This window comes from Parasteatoda tepidariorum, chromosome 3 (assembly GCF_043381705.1).
Source record: "Parasteatoda tepidariorum isolate YZ-2023 chromosome 3, CAS_Ptep_4.0, whole genome shotgun sequence".
NCBI lineage: Eukaryota > Metazoa > Arthropoda > Arachnida > Araneae > Theridiidae > Parasteatoda > Parasteatoda tepidariorum.
Window position 1 is genome coordinate 82,268,901 of NC_092206.1, and position 25,933 is coordinate 82,294,833.

General features: G+C 26.9%; 1 protein-coding gene across 1 annotated transcript in view; it reads left to right on the forward strand.

Moving 5' to 3' along the window:
• The window catches only part of LOC107452094 (RNA cytidine acetyltransferase), a 28,166-nt gene extending 7,146 nt beyond the window's left edge, over positions 1-21,020 (forward strand). Inside the window, exons 6-22 of the mRNA XM_071179253.1 lie at positions 578-907; positions 2,786-3,024; positions 3,138-3,229; positions 4,612-4,759; positions 6,213-6,429; positions 7,262-7,274; positions 8,173-8,420; positions 9,903-10,064; positions 11,105-11,331; positions 11,506-11,554; positions 12,515-12,701; positions 13,822-13,929; positions 14,452-14,682; positions 15,909-16,081; positions 18,709-18,924; positions 19,007-19,146; positions 20,857-21,020. Of these exons, the coding sequence (XP_071035354.1) occupies positions 578-907; positions 2,786-3,024; positions 3,138-3,229; positions 4,612-4,759; positions 6,213-6,429; positions 7,262-7,274; positions 8,173-8,420; positions 9,903-10,064; positions 11,105-11,331; positions 11,506-11,554; positions 12,515-12,701; positions 13,822-13,929; positions 14,452-14,682; positions 15,909-16,081; positions 18,709-18,924; positions 19,007-19,146; positions 20,857-20,953 (2,877 nt within the window). The 3' untranslated portion in view covers positions 20,954-21,020. The remainder of the gene's footprint in view (positions 1-577; positions 908-2,785; positions 3,025-3,137; positions 3,230-4,611; positions 4,760-6,212; positions 6,430-7,261; positions 7,275-8,172; positions 8,421-9,902; positions 10,065-11,104; positions 11,332-11,505; positions 11,555-12,514; positions 12,702-13,821; positions 13,930-14,451; positions 14,683-15,908; positions 16,082-18,708; positions 18,925-19,006; positions 19,147-20,856) is intronic.
• Positions 21,021-25,933: the final 4,913 nt, after the last annotated feature.

Here is a 25,933-nt window from a genome sequence, read left to right on the forward strand (position 1 = left end):
TGTTGTTGAGTAATGCGAGAAAAGAAAAAATGTAATCTTCTTAATCTTGACTATAATATTAATTTTGATTTTGAATATTACAAAAGAAGATAAAATCTATATTGTAAACCTCATACGATGAAAGGAAGGGTTTTATGTTTAGTATAATCAAGCTAATTGCAAGAAATTCTAATATATCTAAAAACATTTATATGAATAATTTTTATTCAAGTTAAATAAGTTACATAAACCTGTAGTATTATCTATTTATTTTATTTATTTATTTTTTGTTGAAAAAAATGAACTTATTTACCTAAAATTTGATTTGATTTGAATGACTATTAACTAACAAATGTAATTAAATTGTATGCAAAATCATTGAGTTAAAATATAATATTAAGAATGAGATAATATGTATAAAAACAATGTATATTCAAGTCCATTTCGTGTTTTAAATGTACTCTTATTAGTGTAATATAGTTTTGTATTTTATAGAATTTAAAATGTTATTTTGTAAAATTTACTGGATTTTTTTATGTTGTTAGCAATGATAACAAATGTTTTCAGTTTAACTTCATAATTTTGTTCATTTTTATAGATGGTGCTTCCTTCTTTATCTGAAAGAATAGAATCTATAAAATCCAGATGTGAAGATAGTACTGTGCAAACTTTACTTGATTTATGCTTGACTGCAGATCAAGCAGAACTTTTGTACAAATTACTGGACGTATTGAAAAAGAGATCTTTTCATTCTGTTGTGTCCGCTGCATCAGCATTTGGTCGAGGAAAGTCTGCAGCTTTGGGTCTAGCGATTGCTGGTGGCATAGCTATGAACTATTCAAACATATTTATTTCGTCATCTTCCCTTAATAATGTTGACATACTTTTTAGATTTCTTCTTAAAGGCTTAGATGCTCTTAACTATGAAGTTAGTTTTTCTTATTTTAGTTTATTTTTCATTAATTGACTATTTACTAATTTCTCTGCAACTTAAATAGTTCAATTATATTCTTATTTTCATTTAATTAAAAAAATTGATGCACTTATAAATTTAAAATGTTTAAATATTGGGAAAAAATAAATACATTTTCATACTTGAAATATTTTTGTATAATTGTCTATAAAAAAATAAATTTCAACACATTTTTTAACACCAATATTTTTTAACCTAACTAATTTTTTAATCCAATCTTTTTCTATTGTAATTATAGTTTGACACAAAGCGTTAATGTTAAGAAAACATCACATGCTGATCGTTTATGTTTTAAATATAATATCTTTAGAGCACTCTATCATGTGATATAACAACATTTGTGTGTTATAATGTATGTCCATACCTTAGTGATATAAAGTATTCTATGATTGTAATAATGCTGAACTGTGCTTCCTAGTATGCATTATTATTCCTAGTGTATATTTGCATTTTAAACTTTTTTATTATATATCTGTATATGGGCAAAGCCTCCTGGCCCCCTCACCACAACTCACCCCTATAATACTCTGTTACTCCTACTCACTCACGGGTATAATGTTTTGTTTCTTAATAATTTTTATTTCTCTTGTTTAAAAATAATTTAAAGAGGTAAATTTATCTAATTTATTTTTATATTGTTATGATAAACGCATTGAAAGCGTACTAAAGTAGGATTATGCTTCGTCGGAAGTTTGCCCTATAGAAAAAATTTTGTTGTTAAGTTGGAAATGTGAAATCATTATCTTTCTTTATTTCTGGTACTTTTGATTAGTTGTTGTCTGGTGTTGATTGATTCCAGTATTCTTTTTTACTTGCTGCCTGGCAATAGCATCAGGTTATAATGATAGTCGACAATTTTTCTTTTGAGGTAGTCAATTGAAAGTGTTAATGTTTATTCTTACTGTTTTGTTTAGAAAGAGAAAAATATTAGGCATGGTTTGATATGATATATGATTGCAATTAGAAACGTTTAAATACGTAAAGTTGTATCTCTGATATGGGTTTTACTTTATTAGAGATTTCTGCTCTTATCCCATAGTTTTACATGAGTCTTTAGATGAAACCATTTATGCAAAGATGTAATTTATTTGACAATAATCGAACATAACATCAAAACAAAAGCTCTCAGCAATGCATCTTAAGGGCTACCTGAGACTTGGTACTGTATTTTAAGACTACTCAAATTCTTGAAAATTTAAAATGATCTCTGGAGACAGAACTATTCTTTTGAGTGTATGTTTTGAAACTTCTAGTTTTTTTTTATGGTGTTTTAGGTATCTGTTAGCTTTTTGTTTTAGAAAAAATTACTCTGAAACGAAATATTTAAATCCTACAAACTTTGTAAATTGCCGCTTTTTCTTATCACCCTTCAAAAGGAGTAAGTAACTTTGCTTTATTCTAATCTCATTCAAATCATTTCACTTCAAATATATTTTTAGAAAAAACAACATATTAATATCTTTCTTTTGACATCACATTTCTCTCCCCCCCCCATATATTTATATAATCTGCTGGAATAGTTGAAATTAAGTTGTGACATTTGTGCAAGGTGAGTCATGGCTTCACACTGATGACCCAAGGGAGAAAAGAACTTCTTCACATTATATATACTAAAATAGAGTTATGCTTTTGTTAGAAAAGATGAATGATAAATGTTTTAAAGATTAAATGAGCAGATTCCAAATTTTTTTAAATCTCACTACAGTTTCTTTAAATTTATCTGTATTCTATAGAAATTGTGGGGGCTCCCTGTGTGTCGGCAGTTTATCAAGAGATTTTAATAAGCATTTAAAATTATTTTATATTGATAAATTCATAATTTTAATTTTTTAGGAGAACAAACATTATGACCTTATAGAATCTGCTAATCCACAATTTAAACAAGCACTCATTGGATTAAACATATTTAAGGATTACCCACAATCTGTTAGATTTATTTTTCCTGAAGATGTTGGCCATAAACTCGAGCAGGCTGAGTTAGTTGTTATTGACGAAGCTGCTTCTATACCTTTCCATAGACTTAAGAAATTGTTTGGTCCATACGTAGTTGTGATGTCTTCTTCAACAAGTGGGTAAGTTATTTTTAAGTTGCATTTTATTCCCAAATATCCAATAATGTTTTTAAATTGTTGATTTTGTTAAAGTTTGAAAATTCATTTTATAAATATTGACTATGTCTTTATAGTGCCATTTCCACTAGCCCATTTTTGTGTAAAAAAATGATAGAAAATATCCAATCAACACAATCTCTAAAAGAAGATTCAACGGTTTCATCAGGTAGATTTTTATGTTGCTTTTTTTCTTTCATTATGTTTATTCTTCTAATGAATTGATTTATTATTAATTATTTGCACTCTGTCTAAATGTGCATTTTTCTAAAAAATATACAATAGATCAGAAGTAAAATTTCCTAACTTGTAGGCTTTTACTTGAATCCTAATAGAATAGAGAATGAAGAAAAAAAAATAATTTATACAGATCTATTAATATACTTAATAATTCCTAAGAAAATTTCTTATTTTATATTTTACTATGTTTATTTATCATGTTTTTTGATTGTTTGAGGTACTATGTTATAGCAGTGATTCCGCTTAACTTTGAAAAATATGAATCTTCCTTAAGATTCAAGACTTCCAAATTTCTGAGCCGTTTTTTTTACTAAATGTAGGTCCCTAATAAAAATATCATTACTTTAAAAATATGGAAAGTCAATGATTTGTGATTAGAGGAAGAAAAATAATAAAATATACATATATAAGTATAGTTTATTCAGTAATAATTTATCAAAGAATAGAAATCAAAAACTTTACATAGACTGTGTTATGAACTCAAAATCAAGTAGTGTTTTCCAATATTAATAAGATAGTCTTTGAATTCAGCCATTAATCAATCCAACTATAATATTTAAAAATAAAATAATGTATATTAATAATTTAAAAGCAGTGTTTATTCTTCTTAATAATTTAACATCTATTTTATTTTTAAAAAAATAATAATATAACATATCTCACATTTATTTTTGCTTTTAGAACTCTGGCTTTAGTCAACCCAACATTAGTAGATTATTGTGATATTTTTATCATTATTATTTATTTATTTACGATTTCTGATTCTATACTTTTGATTCAAAATTAGTTTGTTTTCCTTTAAATAAATCCCTATTCAAACCTATGTTATTCTACATTATAATGCTATGTCTATCTGGCGATATATCTCAGTAAAAATTTTCTTAGGTTGTCTTAGTCTGGTCTATGGTTTTAGACAAATTTGATAAGTTATTATGCATAACCGGAATCACTGTCATAGAGATAAATTAGATTTCAATTGTATTTTTGCAAAAATACAATTGAAATCTAATCTAATCCGTGATTTACCTTGATAATTTAATTTATTTTTTTTACATTATTTTGTAAATATTTGTTTTTTTAAATTAATATACATTCTATCAAAAAGTTTTGTTTCTTAATAAAACAAAATTATGTATTTCTAATGAATTACTTTGTATGATGAAAAATGTGGTTTGGAATTTAGTTGACATTTTCCTAAAAAAGTAAGGGAAAGTAAACTATTTCTAAAATTGAGTGGCAGCCCTATGTCTATTTTTTGGTCGTTAATGAAAATTCTATACATTTAACTTTTCTTTTTTCTTAAATATGCAGGATGTCTTCAAACAATTGTATTAAATGAGCCTGTTCATTACAATTCTGATGATGGTGTTGAATTTTGGAGTAACCATATTTTCTGTATGGAGTCAACCATACCATCTCAACTGTCTCTTGGTTGCCCAGAAACAAAACTTTGTGAACTGTATCCTTACTGATATTTTTATCTGAGTCCCTATGAAATAAATGAAAATTATGTGACTAACACTTATGATTTTAAAAAAAGCATATTTTAAGACTTCAAGGAATTTTTAAATACAGATGAGAGTGTTTTGTAATATATTTTGGGTTGGGTTTTGTAATGCATTTTGGACACAATGGTAAACATCTTGATCTTTCTTATTTTTCCGTAGTTAGATTTTGTATAAGTTTCATCAAAAGTACAAACTTATTAAGAAATAACATAGTTAACCACTTATTAACTAAATTATTACAGTCAAACGTCAATATTACAAAGTTGACTAAAGACACTAAAAAATTTTGGAATTTTGAAAATCCAATATTATAATTGAATACTGTTTAACAATTCGGTCAAAATAATAAGTTTATTGATATTTTGAAAGTGGTATGAAATGTATTTGCTTCATTATGTCAAAATCTTTGCATAATTATTTAATTTTAGTCTCTGTTAAAGGTTTTTCTATTTTATTTTTTCTGATGTCAGAAATAGAAAATAAAACCGATGCCTTTATTTGATTTAATATTTCTAATTCTTCCCTTTCACCACATAATGAAACAGTATTGTTCATAATTATTATTTCCTCATAAATATCAGTTTCTTTTGGATTTGTTAGGTTATCAAGTTCTTACTTATTTTTTCCTCAAATATTCTTATTTATACACTCATTTTCCGTGTCAACTCTTTTAGGAAAAAATAATTCAGGAAATTTCTTTTCAAACATGATAATTTATTTCTTAATAGAGTTGTAAAGAAAAGCATTAAGAATTCATGCATTAAGGTGGGGAAAAATTTGATCATTAGAAATGTTTTGGTAAATCAAGGATCATCAAGAAATTTGACTAAAAGAGGGGTTTTTTTATTAGCAACATAGCAAATTAAATATTGCTGTTGACTTTATGTGAACAATGCTGAAAGTTTTAATTTGGGATCTTATTGAAAAGAAAACATGTAAAAACAAATATCGGTAAAAAGATATAGTTTTTATGTGTAATAATGATTATAATTTTAAATTTATCGATTTTAGCCATTTTAATATATTTTTGAACTGCAAATCCCACTATTCCAGTCCAAAACCACTTTCTGACATCCAAAACCTCATCCTTTATGCCAAACACTTATTTTGTATGAGATTAAACAAAACAAAAATATGCAATAAAATTTTATGTTACAAGTTATAAAAACATGGGAAGCCTTTGAATATACATATATATATATTCATTCAAAAAATTTAAGGATCAGAAATGTGTTATGTTCCGAAAAAAGGTAAAATGTACCTAATATATGGGGATTTTAATCCTTTTCTATTCCTAATTCTAAGGATTCTATTTTAAATATCAGATCAACTTTAATTTTGTAAAAAAAACAATTATCACTTATTTTCTTTTATAATTTATATTTTCTTTAATAAAATATCTAGATATTGTGTCTCTCGTGATGCTTTGTTCAGTGGCAGTCCTTTTACTGAGAAATTCTTAAAATCTCTTGTATCAATACTGAATCAGTCTAGTTATACATTGAATGTAGAAGAACTTCTTAGGATAGCAGATTCTCCTGATTACCAAATATTTGTTCTCCTACCTCCTTTGCAAAGATGTACTACCAAAATTCCTCTTGAAGTGCTGTGTGCTATTATTGTAAGAAATTAAGTCAAACTACAATAAAATGTTAATTATTATTTACTACAACTATAAGAAGTTTATAGTATGTTAATTAAAGAACTTAATGAAAAAAGGTTGAAATCTTAGCGACATTTTAAAAAAAGTTAAAGTATCTAGAAGAAACTTGTTTAATGATATTTAATTGTGGAACAATAATTTACTTACAAAATCTTAAGTTTTGTTGACCTCAATAGAGGAAGGTACCAAGTAACCCTCTCTAAGTGTTTTCATTGTTAAAGATTTCATTTACTTTTAGCAACTAACATTTCTTAAAAAATCTGTATTTTTGCAATAAATTAAAACATAAACTCAATGCTATGACATAAATTTAAATTCGTGTACAGGATTTATAGATTTTGCCAATTAGAATCAGATAAGAAATAAAGACAAGGTATAATCCTTAATTCCTTTGATTAATATATAAACTTGTCAGATAATTTAGTTATAAATTTTTAAGGTTATTTACTAAAATGTCAGTGGGTATACTTTAAAATCCTCATCAAATTTAAGCATTATGACACGAACAGGTTAAATAAGTGTTTGGGATTGATAGATTTTGTTCATATAAAGTTTTTGGGCAAGAAATAGAGGTACCAAGTGAAAGTTTTTTAGTATTTTCAGTGGGGAGTAGCTCATTTAAATGATTGTGAATGATTTATGGGTTTCACCAATTGGCAACTGAGGGGCCGAAAAAATGAAGGCAGAGCATACTCTTTCTTGCTGTCAAAGTTTAATAGTTAGTTTACTTGTGTTCATTGAAATGTCACTTAAAACATAAAAACACTCAGTTTTTCAATTATACTCCTAGTTTTTTGCTATTGGTAATTTATACTGATTGCTATTTATGGTTGCTCTCCATATTTATCAAAAAATTAATGTTCTTTGAGTTTGTTTTAACAAGTTTTAAAGTAGGNCTTTTGGATTTGGTAGGTTATCAAGTTCTTTCTTATTTTTTCCTCAAATATTCTTATTTATACACACATTTTCCGTGTCAACTCTTTTAGGAAAAAATAATTCAGGAAATTTCTTTTTAAACGTGATAATTTATTTCTTAATGGAGTTGTAAAGAAAAGCATTTTTAAGAATTCATGCATTAAGGGGGGAAAAAATTTTGATCATTAGAAATGTTTTGGTAAATCAAGGATCATCAAGAAATTCGACTAAAAGAGAGGGGGTTTTTTTTATTAGCAACATAGCAAATTAAATATTGCTGTTGACTTTATGTGAACAATGCTGAAAGTTTTAATTTGGGATCTTATTTAAAAGGAAACATGTAAAAATAAATATCAGTAAAAAGATATAGTTTTTATGTGCTATAATGATTATATTTTTAAATTTATAGATTTTAGGCAGTTTAATATATTTTTGAACTGCAAATCCCACAATTCCAGTCCAAAACCACTTTCTGACGCCCAAATCCTCATCCTTTATGCCAAACACTTATTTTGTATGAGATTAAACAAAAAAAAAATTGCAATAAAATTTTATGTTACAAGTTATAAAAACATAGGAAGCCTTTGAATATACTTATGTATATATTCATTCGAAGAATTTTAGTATCAGAAAAGTTTTGATATGTGTTATTTTCCGAAAAAAGGTAAAATGTACCTAATATATAAGGATTTTAATCCTTTTCTATTCCTAATTCTAAGGATTCTATTTTAAATATCAGATCTACTTCAATTTTGTAAAAAAACAATTATCACTTTTTTTCTTTAGAAATTTGTATTTTCTTTAACAAAATATCTAGATATTGTGTCTCTCGTGATGTTTTGTTCAGTGGCAATCCTTTTACTGAGAAATTTTTAAAATCTCTTGTATCAATACTGAATCAGTCTAGTTATACGTTGAATGTAGAAGAACTTCTTAGGATAGCAGATTCTCCTGATTACCAAATATTTGTTCTCTTACCTCCTTTGCAGAGATGCACTACCAAAATTCCTCTTGAAGTGTTATGTGCCATTATTGTAAGAAATTAAGTCCTACTACGATAACATGTTAATTATTATTTACTATTACTATAACATGTTAATTGAGAAGCTTGATGAAAGAAGTTTGTAATCTTAGTGACACTTTAAAAAAAAGTTAAGGTATCTCGAAGTAACTTGTTTTAGTGATATTTAACTGTACAACAATAATTTATTTGCAAAATCTTAAGTTTTGTAGACCTCAATACAAGAATGTGCTAAGTAACCCTCTCTAAGTGTTTTCGGGGTTAAATGCTTCAAGTACTTTTAACAACTAATATTTCTTAAAAAATCTGTATTTTTGCAATAAATTAAAACACAAACTGAATGCTATGACATAAATTTAAATTCGTGTACAGGATTTATAGATTTTGCCAATTAGAATCAGATAGGAAATAAAGACAAGGTATAATCCTCAATTCCTTTGATTAATATATTAACTTTTCAGATAATTTAGTTATAATTTGTTAAGGTTATTTACTTAAATTCTCTAAAATCCTTAGCAAATTAAAGCATTATGACACAAACAGGTTAAATAAGTGTTTGGGATTTATAGATTTTGTCCATTTAAAGCTTTTAGACAAGAAATAAAGATACTAAGTGACAGTTTTTTATTATTTTCTGTGGGGAGTTGCTCATTTAAATGATTTTGAGCAATTTATAGATTACAGCAATTGGCAACTTAGGGGGAGGATCATTTTTCTTTCTTACTGTCAAAATTTAAAAGTTAGTTTACTTGAATTCATTGAAATGTCACTTAAAATATTCAAACACTCAGTTTTTCAATTATACTCCTAGTTTTTTGCTATTATTAATTTATACTGATTGTTATTTATGGTTGCTCCCCATATTTCTCAAAAAAAATTTATTTTTTAAGTTTTTTTTAGCAAGTTTTAAGGTAAACATTTTCGAAAAATACACCCAAACAAAAAAAAAAAATTTTTAATTTGCATATAAAACATTTTGTAATTTTAACTTAGTTTGCTTTGCTAATAAATTATTTATTGCTCATTTGAAGAGGAAAAAGTCTTTGCTCCAAATGTGTAAAATTACTGTTCCAAAAATGTCTTTAAAACGTCTAAACTTGAGGTTATATTAAAAGTGAAATAGATATTTTCAAGTCCAAATTGTTAGAATTAAGTCTCAACAATCAGCTATATTTTGAACTCATTCAATAAAAATTTATATTACTAAATTTGACATCATCGAATACTAGTTAAACATAAGAACTTACTTTAGTTGTAACCTGGCATTCTAGTTTTACGAAAAGTGTGATAACCTGTAATAAATATCAAATTTTATATGTTATATTCCTAAATTTCACATCATTGTATATAATTTTAACTTTTTTTAAGAAACTCATCTTGGCTGTTATCAAATATTCTAGCTGTGCGAAAAATGTGGCAGCTTAAATGGTTATTAATATCATTTCTAAAAATTATTTTTAGTTAAAAATTAAATTTTGATGAATTGTTTTATCAGGTCCATATTGAGTCTAACCTTCCCTCTGACATTGTAAAATGTGGATCAAATCTAATTCAACCCGTGCCTAGTTGCTTCAATAAATGGAATGTGAAGGCAGATGTTTCGAAATTACGTGGTCTTCATATTATTAACTTAGCAACACATCCTCAGTATAAAAAAGTAAGTATTTCCTCATAAATTTTAATTCAATTGTTGTCATAAATAGAAATGATTAACCTTTTTTTATCTATTTTTTATTTATAATATTTCTTTTTTATTAAACAAAGAAAATAGTGTCGTAGTTGAGAGTTGTTACTTCCAGCCCCTTTTTATGACAAACAGACTGATTTATTTTTTTTAAATATATATATTGTTTCTTTGATTTTTTTTTTTAATTTTTAATATACATGACCAATTTAATGTGACCAATTTTGAAAGGAGGAATACTGGAAAATATATTTGAATGGCTAGAAAAGCACTGTGCTTTCCATATGGGCATCAAGATGGTTTTTTGCATTTTGCTGCTAGTACAGGTTTTTCAAACTTATAAAGTATTTATCTGTAAGCATTGCTAAAAAAAAAATAATAAAAAAACAGTTTCATGGGAAAATTTTACAGTTAGAAAAAGTGTGGCTTATCTATTGCGCCAGTTTCTCGTTTGTACAGAGATAAAAATTTTCATAAAATTAATCAAAATTGCCACTTTTACCTATAGCTTAATGATTTCATTTTCTTTTATCTTCTTGCTATAATGTTGCATGCCACAAGAAAAAAAAATTGAATACTCATGTTTGTGCAATGTATGGGAAATCAACTTTTAGATTGATAAAATGTTCTTTAAGAGTTATTCTATCTGTTCAAATAGAATGTTTTTCAAGCTTAAAATGAAATTATAGTTTGATTTAAATAAGTGTTCACTTTATTATTATTTTATTATCAGAGATGTGTAAATAAAATTCTCTGAGAGCCAGTTTGTTATGGATTGTAGACTAGTTCACCAATTTGCTTAATATCTTACTAAAATATTTGGCACCAGCTTTGATTTTTTAGCAACAGTGGTGACCAAAATTCAATACCCTCGATTGTTTTCATTTAATAAAGGATTTTGAATTAACTGATTGTTAAACAATTTCTTACTTGTAATTTACATTCTTACCTTTTTAATATTTGGTGTAATTGACTTGATTTTTATTTTGAAGCGTTTTTAATTTCTGCCTTAGATGGGATATGGCTTGCGAGCTGTGCAACTATTGAAAGAGCTGTATGAAGGAAAAGTTATATCGCTTGAAGAAAATGTGAAATTGTCTAATAATAATCAACAAACGGATAGAAGTCAAGACGAAGGTTCTAAATTCGAATCCCCTCTGTTACTTCAACTGTCAGATTTAAAATTGGATAATATAGACTTCATGTGTGTTTTCTTCAATTTGTCATCAGATGTTTTCAGGTTGTTTTTCTGTCTCTTTGTTTTTATAATCAAATTTTATTTTTAAAGGAAAAAAGTCTTTAAAGTAATGGCAATTAAAATAGAATTTTTTTTTAAAAATACATGAATTTTTATAACTTTATTTTTTTTTTCAAAACTTTATAGTATATTTATGTTGAAATATTTTTTCCCTAGTTTTTGGAGGAAAGCTGAATTTGTACCTTTATACATGGCTGCTAACAAAGTAAGAAAAGGTTTTTTTTTCTATCATTCTAATTACCATCTTTATTTTCTTTATCGATTATTTTTTATTATTTTATTTCAGTTTTTAATGTATTATGATAGTTTGTTTTCAAGAAAGTAAAATTTCAATGAACTTAAGATATCCATTTTAGAAAACCCTCAAGTAGTCTAAATAAATGCCCATGAACCTAAAATTCCCTTTGTTTTATCTGCTTTTAAATTTATTTTTGCATTTGACTGTATTTGAATTTGTAATGTTTTTATTTGATGCTTAAGATACTCTTCCAGCTGATAAATACTGCATTAAACCAGTGTTTTCATCATAGAAAAAAAATGAGTGAGAATTTCTCACCCTTTCTCAAAAACAGGGTGAGATTTCAAAAAGTTAACTGAGATTTCTAAAAACTAAAAAATCACAAGAACTCTTGAAAAAAAAATTTTTCTCTTTAATTTTAATACATTTTTAACGTCTTCTATTTTTTAAAGCATTGAATATTTTTGGTGCATCGTCATAGAAGATTTTGCCTTTACAAGGTATTTGTCCATCTTACATAAGTGCATAAAAAATTTGAACGTCTTACATGAAGAAACCTTACCTACGGTAAATACGTGGTTGCAGAGAAATGTGTTCTGAAAGGGGTTCCGTGGTTGTGTTCTGTTGTTAAGAAAAGTTCTGAACAATACTGGTAAATAGGGAAGCTAGATAATGGGGCAGATGTTGAAAATAATGAAAGATACAGGGAAAAAAGTGAAACGGATTTTATACTAAATGGCGTAATTCGAAGTTTTTTCCAAAATGCGAGAAATTCGCGAATTTTGAAATTGATTTATAGAACGCGGTAATCATTTTTTAATGCGAGAAAAGAACAAAAATATGCGAGATTCTCGCGCTGTAGTGAAAACACTGTAAACTATCATTTTGGGATTATTACCTTATTTGTTGTCTGTTTTTATTTTTCAGGATTCTGATGTAGTACCTATTGCCATGTTTAAACCAATCAATGAAGAGTCATCTAGTTTTGTGGAAAAAAATATGATGAGTTTCAGCAATCATTATTTTGCAATTCTCAAATCACATTGCAAGAAGTTTCCAGCATCTTTTGCTCTTAGCATATTAAATTCTTGTCAGAGATTTATAAACACAAAAGGTATGTTATCCTTATGATACCACTTATCAGGATATTTATCATAAAATATTTAGTCTATAAAAAGAATTTTTATTTAAGAAATCTTACTATATTTATTATTTTGGGTGAAAAATGGGGGGGGGGTTTCTCTTGTTCTAAGTCTATTGAATGTGGAAAATGCGACTCTCAATATTCAAAATAACGCTTTCATTATTTTACATTTTGTGAGTTATTTAAATAATTTCTACTTACAAATTAAATGTAACCTTGCAAAACTTCCAAGTGCATTTTTCTTAAGAATTGTTTTCTGAAAGTGGTGCACATTGTTAGTCATATTCTACTCTTATGTTTTTAACCTTTTATTATGAATAAATCAGATATGTAAGATTTAAAAAATTACTTTCTCGAACGAATGTCTTCCTTAAAATATAGATCTGCATGTTTTATATGCTATGGAGCGTTGGGAATGTCCTGTATGCAGACTTTCAGTTTTAAAAATTCAAACAGCTCTAATAATTTTTTTGTTAAAATAAAGCTTTGCTATCCTTTATCCTCTAATTTTGAAGGAAAGAAAATGCTTAATTTGCCTTTACAGACTGACATACTGTGTTGTCTGCCACACCCAGTTTTTAATTTTTAAACTAATAAATTTACTGAAAATTGGAGTAAGAATTAATGACACCAAGACCTACTTCTACAGAAGTCATTCGAACTACTATATTTTATTTTTAAACTAAGTTATATATTGGATGTCCCATTGGTGATTTGAAACTCACCCAACTTCAAATCAGTGGGTACCATCTTGTCTGGGATGTAAACACAGTCTGTGTTCAGTGCTGACCACAATCTCACAATCATGCCATTAATCCTGAAATTGTAGAGCCATAGTCCACCTGGAATGCTTTACTTAATGCTTTGCAAGTTATTCTGCAAATATGACATTCTTATATGGTGTAATTTTCCTATGATAATCGAGTATCTGCAGTTATTTTAATTTTGTGTTCTATAATCTTTAGATTTACAGAATACAAAAATTTCATATTTATAATCAATTGTTTTAACTTTTTTACAACTGTTTTAATAATTTATTTTAATAATTTATTTCAATATTTGTATAAACTTGTTTTATTTTATTTTCTAGATATTTCTAAAGAGGAATTGGATTTATATTTAAAGCCCTATCATATGAAGTCACTTGAAAAATATTGTTTAAGGCTTCAAGAATTGAATACAGTCATTCACNCTGAGATTTCTAAAAACTAAAAAATCACAAGAACTCTTGAAAAAAAAATTTTTCTCTTTAATTTTAATACATTTTTAACGTCTTCTATTTTTTAAAGCATTGAATATTTTTGGTGCATCGTCATAGAAGATTTTGCCTTTACAAGGTATTTGTCCATCTTACATAAGTGCATAAAAAATTTGAACGTCTTACATGAAGAAACCTTACCTACGGTAAATACGTGGTTGCAGAGAAATGTGTTCTGAAAGGGGTTCCGTGGTTGTGTTCTGTTGTTAAGAAAAGTTCTGAACAATACTGGTAAATAGGGAAGCTAGATAATGGGGCAGATGTTGAAAATAATGAAAGATACAGGGAAAAAAGTGAAACGGATTTTATACTAAATGGCGTAATTCGAAGTTTTTTCCAAAATGCGAGAAATTCGCGAATTTTGAAATTGATTTATAGAACGCGGTAATCATTTTTTAATGCGAGAAAAGAACAAAAATATGCGAGATTCTCGCGCTGTAGTGAAAACACTGTAAACTATCATTTTGGGATTATTACCTTATTTGTTGTCTGTTTTTATTTTTCAGGATTCTGATGTAGTACCTATTGCCATGTTTAAACCAATCAATGAAGAGTCATCTAGTTTTGTGGAAAAAAATATGATGAGTTTCAGCAATCATTATTTTGCAATTCTCAAATCACATTGCAAGAAGTTTCCAGCATCTTTTGCTCTTAGCATATTAAATTCTTGCCAGAGATTTATAAACACAAAAGGTATGTTATCCTCATAATACCACTTATCAGGATATTTATCTTAAAATATTTAGTCTATATAAAAGAATTTTTATTTAAGAAATCTTACTATATTTACTATTTTGGCTAAAAAATGGGGGGGATATTTTTTTTTCTCGTGTTCTAAGTCTATTAAATGTGGAAAATACGATTCTCAATATTCAAAGTAACGCTTGCATTATTTTACATTTTGTGAGTTATTTAAATAATTTCTACTCACAAATTAAATGTAACCACAATATGCACACAATTAAATGAGTGCATTCTTCTTAATTGTTTTCTGAAAGTGGTCCACATTGTTAGTCATATTCTACTTTTATGTTTTTAACCTTTTATTGTGAATAAATCAGATCTGTAAGATTTAAAAAATTACTTTCTCGAACGAATGTCTTCCTTAAAATATAAATCTGCATATTTTATATGCTATGGAGCATTTCCACCATTTGAAAATGTCCTGTATGCAGACTTTCAAAACAGTTCAGTTTTAAAAATAAACAGCTCTAATAATTTTTTTGTGAAAATAAAGCTTTGCTATCATTTATCCTTTACGACCTTACATCACCTATAATTTTGAAGGGGAAAAACATGCTAAATTTACTTTTACAGACTGACATACTGTGTTGTCTGCAACACCCAGTTTTTAATCTTTAAACTAATAAAAATTGCTGTAAATTGGAGTAAGATTAAATGACACCAAGACCTACTTCTACAAAAGTTATTCGAACTACTAGATCTTATTTTTAAACTAAGTTATATATTAGATGTCCCATTGGTGGTTTGAAGCTCACATAACTTCAAATCGATGGGTAACATCTTGTCTGTGATATAAACACAGTCTGTGTTCAATGCTGACCACATTGCCACAATCATGCCATTGGTCCTGATACTGTGGAGCCATAGTCCACCTGGAATGCTTTACTTAATGCTTTGTAATTTATTCTACAAATATGACATTCTTAAATGGTGTAATTTTTCTATGGTAAACGAGTATCTACAGTAATTTTAATTTTGTGTTAAATAATCTTTAGAATTAGTGAATACAAAAATAACGAGTATCTACAGTTATTTTAATTTTGTGTTAAATAATCTTTAGAATTAGAGAATGCAAAAATCTCATATTTATAATTAATTGTTTTAACTTTTTTATTCCAACCATTTTAATAATTTATTTCAATACTTGTATAAAATTGTTTTATTTTATTTTCTAGATATTTCTAAAGAGGAATTGGATTTATATTTAAAGCCTTATCATATGAAGTCACTTGAAAAATATTGTTTAAGGCTTCAAGAATTGAATACTGTCATTCACATCATTCCTACTATTGCCAAACTGTATTTTAAGAATGTCTTGAAAAATGTACACCTTCCAGTGGCCCAAGAAGTAAAAACATTTATAAATATTAAAATATTTATTATTAACTGAAGAAGTTTCCTGTTACATGCAATGCAATTTTACAATTTACATGCTTAATTATTTCAACAATTAAGCATGCATTATCTTAATTCTACTATACAGTATTATAATATCATCATTATACTACATTATCATTGCTAAGTATACTTTGATACTATAGTGCAAACTTAATACCTATACACATGTTCTGTTATTTCTTGAACCAAAAATATTCTTTTATACTGCATTAAAATTCAGTTTGTAAATTTGTTGTATATTACTGTGATCAAAAAATATCCAGAATACTTAATTTAAAATTCATCCATTTTAAATATTGTCTGTGAACTTTTACAAGTTATTTTTATGATTATCATATGCTATTTATTAAAATCATATGCTATTTAATTTTATCGCCTGAAATTAAATATCAATTTTTCATTCCGTTGATTTTCTGGAAAAAAAAGGATAAAAAATCATGCATTCAATTTTATTTTGCAATGAAATATCAACTACAAAAGCATTTCAAATATTGTTAAAAAGAACTTAAGAGGCAGCTGTTCATCAAAAGCAGCAGTATTTGATTGCTATGAAAGTTTTGAAATTTAGAAAATCTGTCAAAGATGACCACCCGTTCTGGTAAACCCTTCACTTTGATTAATGATCAACATATAGATGAAGTCAAGGAATTGATACTTGGTGATTTTTTGACAGTATTTAGAAAATACTCTGTTTTGAGTTTAGAAAAAAACCATTATGCCTATGGAGGGAACCTGTTTGCCTCTATGTGTATGCCAAGCTCCTAGCGCGATCTCTGTTTCGAGTTAAGAAAAAACCATTATCCCTATGGAGGGAACCTGTTTGCCTCTATGTGTATGCCAAGCTCCTAGCGCGATCGTATATCAACAACGCTACTGTTGCACGGTCTTCTTTTTGCTTACTTTCCTAAATTATGTGAAATGAGGAAAACAAAACTTATTGAATAAAAGCTATTGTTTTGTTTCCCATAAAAATAGAATGTTGTATCATATTTAAATGCTATTTTCTGTTCAAGTTTAAAGGAACGGATGAATTAATAATAAATTTTGTTTCTTTTAAACAATTTTCTTCTACAGCGAAACAAAAGTAAAAACACTTTAAATTAATTTTCTGTCTAACGTGTTTAACTTTTGAAATCGAAATAAAAGGGAACTTTATGCAGTCGCGGATGATTACCTAAATCCTATACCGCAATGGTCTTTTTGTAATTTGCAACAGAGTATAAATTAAACAACTCAACGTGTCATTTATTTCCTTTCAAGCAATTTTAAAGAAAGCATGAGCAAAATTTTCTAAGGCTATTTTGATAATTGTAAAAAACATGAATTTACGTATTACAAATACAGTGACAAAAGTAAATTGCAATCGGAGGAAAGATTTTTAAGGCGATAAAATAAATTCTCGATTGTAAATTGGTTCTTTTTGTTTTTAGCCACAATTTTGGGTACTTTTTTATCTTGTTATTATAAGTATCTTTTTATTTATATTCAGCATTTGTCCCATACATACATGTTGACATCATAAAGGATATCAATAAAATTTATGTGTCTTAATTTATTGTAAACGTAAATGCTATCGCCTGTTTATATAAACTCTACTGCATAGTCCCTACGTCCGGATGCTATATTGGTAAAGGCACTAAGCCATCCCATCCTTGGGACCCAGTTAACATTGCAAAAAAGGATGGTTTGATCCCAAGTTCCAGCTTGATGCCCAATCCAGTGTCAGATCGATGGGTATGAGATTGACTGAGAAGTAAAGTGGTTTATGTGCAATGCTGATCAGTTGAAACAATCATGCCATTTCTCAGATATTACCTGAGCTGTAACCCTGCCTCCCACTTCATTTTAACATGTTAGATTTCAAATATGTTGTCTTTTTTGGCTCAATAAATTGTGTGGAGCCTATTTCAAAGGTGCATTGTGCAGGATTTTATTTAAATTGATATGCTTATGTTATGTATAATGTCTTTGAATAAACTTACACACTTTTACTAAGGTAATGTACAACTCGGCACTTGTTAAAAATTGAATACAAAAAGTTTAATAAATAAAATTTTATTTTATTATTGTTCTATTTAGTAGTTTTTCCCCTTTTTTTTACTCAATGCATAGCATACATTTATCCATTCAGTTTATTAAGTGGTACTGACTTTACGTAATGTTGGATAAAAAAAAATTCTAGTTTTCTAATCTTTGAATAATAACCCCCATGATTTTATAGATAATTTTTTTAAATGTGTACTTATTAAGAGACTGTAGCTCTTATAGGATATTTTAGAACTAATGATAAAATGACTGCATTTTTTCACTCAGAAAACACAAATGCTAATGAAAATAAAATAATAAGGAAAAAATTTTACATACTGAAAGTGACAGGTTTACCACGAAGTTATTCATATTTTATTTTCTGCGTATGGAACAGGAAGTCTATATCAAATTAATGGGACACTGTTAATATGAAATTATTTATAGATATATATTTGATCAGATTTTTTTTTATTTTTACTAATGATAGTATTGTTCTATTTTAACTATTCCTTTATTTATTTATTTTTTCTTTTTATTTTATCCATCTAGGCTATATTGTTATCATATGGTTTACAAAACAAATCATTAGATGCTATTTCAAAAGATTTAAAACTACAGAATATTCAAGTTGTTGGTCTTTTAAATCGAACACTAAAGAAAATCAGCAGTTACATTTCGGGCATTATTGAAAAAAGTGTTGAAAGTACATTAATCTCTACTGATGTTGAAATGAAGCCTTTAGAAATGGATTTGGATGAAGAACTTGTAAGGCAGCGTTTAAGATTATAGTTTTTTGCATATTTATTACATTTTGATTCAGAAAACAATTATTTTATTGTTTTTACAGGAAGAAGCCGCTGTTCAAGTTCAGAAACAACAGGAAAAACTACTTGCTTTGGATGTTTCTCAATATGCAATTAAAGGATCTGAAGATGAATGGCAAAAGGCACTTTTTACTGGAAGAAAAACGCTTGTTAGCATAAAGAGGTACATTTGTTATTTATTTATATATGTTGTTTTTTCATTTATAATTTCTGGTTTTTATATGCTGTGTTGAATTGACATTCTCAGAATATAGACTTACAATGTTATGGAATTTGAATATGGAGTCTAGTATGAAATATTTATACTGTCAGTTTATTTTTGGCAAGCATTATGTTCTGGTATGATTTTACAATAATCGATGACTGAACCCAACAAATGTGTAACCAAACTTTTTGTTAACATTTTGCATGAAACACCTATTTATAAACTAAATTCTATTTTTTTAGGAGTGATTGATAATTTTTTTCTACGTAGCTTAAATTAAAAATTAATTAATAATAATATTATATTAGAATAATGTATTTTGAATTTTATTCCAAACACTAAGAATATGGCATGTAAAAAAAAAAAAATTTAAAATTGATTTTCTAAAAATTTTAAAACTACTTTTTTCCATTAAAAATCATCCAAAAATAAAAACTGTAAACTGTATGACAATTCTAACCAGTCATCTATGAGAGAAAAAGTTCCCTTGAACTACCTCTCTATTAACGTTGATATGAATGGCAATATTTTTTGTTAGTTCATGTACAATGGTTTTTGCTTACCTACCTTTTTGATTATTTAGTCCTATCAGTTTGAATAATTATGATTTTGGTAAAATGTGTTTAATCTCTTGCAAGCTAATTTTTTAAGATTTTTTCTTCGTGTAATGGCTGTATCTTTGTATATTATAAAATTGGGGATATAAATGATAAGAATAATTACATTTTCGGAAATCTAAAAGTAAAATTGAAAACAAATTTCACACTAACCTCTTGTAAGCTGCAGTTGATGTGAATATCATCTTAAGCACTTGAAAAAAAATGAAACAAATTAGAAAACAAAACTTGCTATGAAACACCTAAACAACTGCAGAATATGCATTGTACTGGATAGCGTTAGCCTTGCCAAGAGATTATACTTATACTCGGTTTTAGAATTTATTTAAACAATTTCTAGCTCAATCTTATTAAATTTAAATTTGTTTATGACCCCAAGATAGTCATTAACTTATTACAAAGATTTAATCTTTATGTATACTGCAAAATTTGCATTTGTAAAAAAAAGTATGCATCAAAAAACATGGTAATTTAACTTAAATTTCTCACTGTAATATTAATATATTTATCATTAAGACTTATGGCATTTTCAAAATTGTAATAAAGCCCAATATAGCCTATAACAAAATAACCAAAATTTTTGGAAATGAATTTTTCCCCTTTATTTCTTCGCTCCTTTTTCATTATCATTTAAACAAATTCAGAAAATTTTAAAAAAAAAATTTGTTAGAATTTTTTAAAATCCCCCAAATATGTCTGCAGATTAGTTTTAGATTTAAAAAATATTTTGGGTAATTAAGAAAATCTTTGCTTATACATACTAAATAATCCCCACCTACTACCTTTAAGCAGATCTTTTTATTCTATCTAATAACAACATCTTCACTCTTTTACATTTTCAATACATAACCTAGAAATGTTTTAATCTTTTTTTTTTCTTTCTGAGATCAAATTATTATTATTTGCTGGTGTATGGATGTATTACTGCTGTAGAAATATAGTGATTACATGATAAATCCTCTATATTTTCAGTCTATACTTACATATCCATTATTCTCTTTTCATATTTTATTTTATAACTGAAAGATTTAATTTGTTTATTTCTTTGCAGTATCAAGAATAAAGTAGAGAATGAAAATGCTGCTAAAACTGAAACTGAAAATAAATTCAGAAAACACAAAAAACAATTTAAAAAGAAAAAACACTGATCTATGTATAAAATTTTTAAAATGTATATAAAGTTTTGTATTTATTAAAATGTTTTTTATAATGTTATTTTATTTTACTTTATTTAATTTAANGTATCAAGAATAAAGTAGAGAATGAAAATGCTGCTAAAACTGAAACTGAAAATAAATTCAGAAAACACAAAAAACAATTTAAAAAGAAAAAACACTGATCTATGTATTAAATTTTTAAAATGTATATAAAGTTTTGTATTTATTAAAATGTTTTTTATAATGTTATTTTATTTTACTTTATTTAATTTAATAGTTATACAATACATGTGAGAAATATGTTTAAACTGTTAGGTGATTTAAACTTCATTATTTCTTCATGTAACGCAAATGTGGTTTAGTTCCAATGGAAATTTCTCCTAACACTTGATCCAAGAGTTCCCTTAGGTTCAAAATTACAAGGCGACGTTGTTGAACATTGGTACCCGTTAACCCAAAATTGGGTCGGCTGTTTATCGATGATTATGAAATAAAATAAAAACCACATGTCCCAATCACAATATGTTTTAGTAATATCCCTATTTTTTAAAATCTTTTTTGAGCGTCATATTTAGTGCTCTTAAATATCATTACTTAAACTGTATAACATGTTTGAGTTTGGGTGGAGTTCGATAACTGCATTCAAATCATCCAACTCCAGTCCTCTGCACAGTAAACTGGTTGTCGTAATAATTTCATTTAAAACAACTGAAAAGGGTTCAAGTTAAACAGAGCATTCCATAAAGTTTAACCTTAATGTATATTTTTAAAATCCTTGATAAAATTTAAGCGAAAAAAAAAAAGAATACACACATTAAGGGTCATAAATTAATAATTAGACTTAAAAAAAAATCTATGAAAATTGAATAAATCATGACTGATGAAAATTAGATTGTTTTTTCTAGTAATCAAGTTTTTAGTCAAAGCTTTGAAGGCCATTAAAACATAACACGTTCGTGAGTCATCGGTCATTCAAACTGGTTTTCTATTTATCATACTGCCTATTTAACTTATTCGATAACAATGTCATTTTTTTCTCTCTTTGAAATATCAATTTGCAGCCTTTACAATGTGTTACATGTAATTACAGAACACCCTGTATTTTCCGTGATTATTATTTAGGTAATTTTTACTATCAAAATTAAAAAATTTATTAAGATAAATAGCTTTTTCAATAGCTAAAATTTAAAAATATAATTTTTTAACTTCTTGTAATTACTACGTCTTCTTAACTCTTCAAAATTATGTTGAAAAATTATGATGTCAAACATGATATAAAATGTTTTATACATTTTAAAGTACACTTCTTTTTATAATCATTAATGAATACATTACAAATAATATTTAATTCTTAAAGAAACTACAAAATTAGTTTTGGACAAATGAATTTTACTGTGATGTGAAATATTTTAAAATTCCTGAATTTAACTTCATAGATACGACGGAAAAACGAATTGTCATAGCATTTGTGCTCAGATTTTTGACCGCCCCTTTGACTGAGCTATTGCACAAAGTTGCATAGATTTTACGTTAAAAGAACAACTTAGTGTTCAAACGATATTGAGGAGCATTTAGAATGTCAAAGGCACTCTGGGGAAAAAAAGTAAATAAATAAAATTCTGCTGCTTTTATCCATAGTAGGTTTATCAGGCATGTTGCAAATATTGACGAGCTTTCTTAGAGTTCTTAATATCATTTACATTTGGAGCAGTATAGTAGATTCTGGTAATGGTGTCATTAAACTATAAATGAAATTTCATCTAGAAAAGAATCAGCACAGTTTGAGCCCCATCCTAAGCACACTTCTCTTCAAATACAATTTATAAAAACATAGCAAATCAAAATTGAAACATTGTTTATTGATTACCAGTTAACTATTGAAATTCATTGTGCACAATGTTAAAATGCTATTATTTATTAGATCTATGATTTTAATCTTAAATCATGAATTATGATTCTCTGTTACTTCACTATTTTCATTAGTGATAAGTACAGCCCGGATTTTGATGACCTAAAAAGTGAAGAAAATGTGAAAGTTGAGCTAAAAATGCCTTATGACATGATTTAAATGAAGTAAAAATATTGAACTAAAACAATGTTTTACTCTTTAAAATTATTATGAGTCATTTCAAAAAATATAAAGCAATGCAATACTTGTTCTACGTTCATTAAAGTTTGAAAAATATGTTTTATATCCTAAAATAACAAAAAAAGGAAAATTTATTGACTTCAAAACATTTTCATTTTGTATAGAAACTTCAATGAATATAACAATTTCCATCTCATAATATTACTAAATATCAGAATTCATTTGATTATTAAATGATTTTTGATATTTTGAAATGTAAACGAGCGTCTCTTGTCTGAAAGTAAATTTTTATACCTGGAGAAGCTTCTTTCAACGTCTACTGATGTTATTGGTGCGTACTTGAAAAAGACGGTCTCACTTACTGACAATTCTTCTTTAATTTGAAAATATGTTGCTTCACCTGTTAATATCCTAGAGATTTTCTTCATTGTTTGGAAGCCAGAGATCTTCTCCAAAACTTTGTTCAATTTAGCTGCTACACTTTGTGCTATCTTTCCCCTTGCTTTTTGCAACACTTGACTCACTATGTCAATATAATTTATTGCATCGCAAAGTTCCAATTTTTGTTTCTCCAAGCTTGTAATTGCCGAAGACACAATAGCAAAGTTAGACTTGATAAATGATAAGTTTCCTTAGATTTTATCAGAGGCCAACACGTTTTGCGCTGTCTTAATTGATGCAGCATCTTCTGAATCAAGACAAATTATAAGACAAATCTTGCATTTCATGTAATAAAAATGCCCCAAAAAATAATAAAAGTTGGAAAAAATTCTTTAAAGGACAAAAAATGCAAATGTCATCAAAATCTGGGCCTTAGTAATAAGCAATGAAAACTCACCATCATGCTCTAAGGAAAATCTTTTTCAATGGTGCATTAGAGTTCAGAGATTTTACAAATAAACAGTTAAAAAACAATTATAAAAATGGAAAGTAATGTTAAATTAATGGGGTAATGCCTTTTCATTCTATGTATGAATCACAGGGATAAGCATAGGCATTTTCTGCATTAAATTTGTTAAAATTTATTTTAGTCATGATAAAAATAAAAAAAAATTTGTGTATAGTATGAGAAAATGAATTTTTTCATACCTGCTATAGTATGAAAAAATGAAATGAAACTTTACCTGTAGCTTTTTTTAAGACAATGTACAAAAACAGCTCCTTTTTTATATTAGGTTTTATTTCATACCAAACTTTAAGACACTTGAGTGCATTAACATTGATACAAATGGTTAATAAATTAAGAATTTAATATACTTTTTTATTACCATTAAACTGTAGTTGATTTAGACTAAGAAGAAACAATACACTTCTCCATTTGATTACAAAACAAGAAATTATTATTTTAGGCTATAAAGTAGCAGTAACCATGTAAGCATAAACAAATACTGTTAATTCAAATAATAACAAACAATTTAATTCTATTTACTTAAGTTGATTTGAAATGAGATCCACAATCCCTTAAGATGTTCTTTGGTCTCTTTATGTTTCTAAACAAAGCATAAAAAATAAATGCCCTTTTAACATAAAACGATAGTTGTACTGTAAAAAAAATTTCTTCCTTCATGTTTCAGCATTCATACATAACTTTTTCAGAAAAAAAAATCTATATATATATNATACGATGAAGTTGTCATTTTTTCTCCTCTATGAAATATCAATTTGCAGCTTTCACAACGTGTTAGATGTAATTACAGAACACCCTGTATGATATACAGTATTTTACGTGATTATTAATTAGGTAATTTTCACAATCAAATTTAAATTTTAATAAGATAAATAGCTTTTCTAATACCTAAAATTTAAAAATATCATTTTTTAACTTCTTGTAATTACTACGTCTCTTCAAAATTATGTTGAAAAATTATGATGTTAAGAATGATATAAAATGTTTCATACCTTTTAAAATACACTTCTTTTTATAATCATTAATGAATAAAATACAAATAATATTTAATTCTTAAAGGAACTTCAACATTAGTTTTGGACAAATAAATTTTACTGTAATGTGAAAATATTTTTAAATTCTTGAATTTAACTTCATAGATACGACGGAAATGCGAATTGCCATAGCATTTGTGCTCATATTTTCGACCGCTCTTTAGAATGAGCTATTGTAAAAAGTTGCATAGATTTTACGAAAAAAAGAACAACTTAGTGTTCAAACGATATTGAGGAGCATTTAGAATGTCGAAGGCACTCTGGGAAAAAAAGTAAATAAATAAAATTCTGCTGCTTTAATCCTTGTGTTTCATAGCAGGTTTATCAGGCATGTTGCAAATATTGACGAGCTTTCTTAGAGTTCTTAATATTATTTACGTTTGGAGCAGTATAGTCAATTCTAGTAATGGTGTCATTAAACTATAAATGAAATTTCATCTAGAAAAGAGTCAGCCCAGTTTGAGCCCCATCCTAAGCACATTTCTCTTCGAATACAATTTATTCATTTATAAAACGTAGCAAATCAAAATTGAAACATTATTTATTGATTACCAGTTAGCTATTGAAATTCATTGTGCGCAATGTTAAAATGCTATTATTTATTAGATCTATGATTTTAATCGTAAATCATGAATTGTGATTCTCTGTTAACTCACTATTTTCATTAGTAATAAGTAGAGCCCGGATTTTGATGACCTAAAAAATCTCAACTAATGCCCTTAAAAAGTGAAAAAAAATGCGAAAATTGCGCTAAAAATGCCTTATGATATGGCTTAAATAAAGTAATAATATTGAACTAAAACAATGTTTTACTCTTTAAAATTATTATGAGTCATTTCAAAAAATATAATGCAATACTTGTTATATGTTCATTAAAATTTGAAAAATATGTTTTATATCCTAAAATAACAAAAAAAGGAAAATGTATTGACTCCAAAACA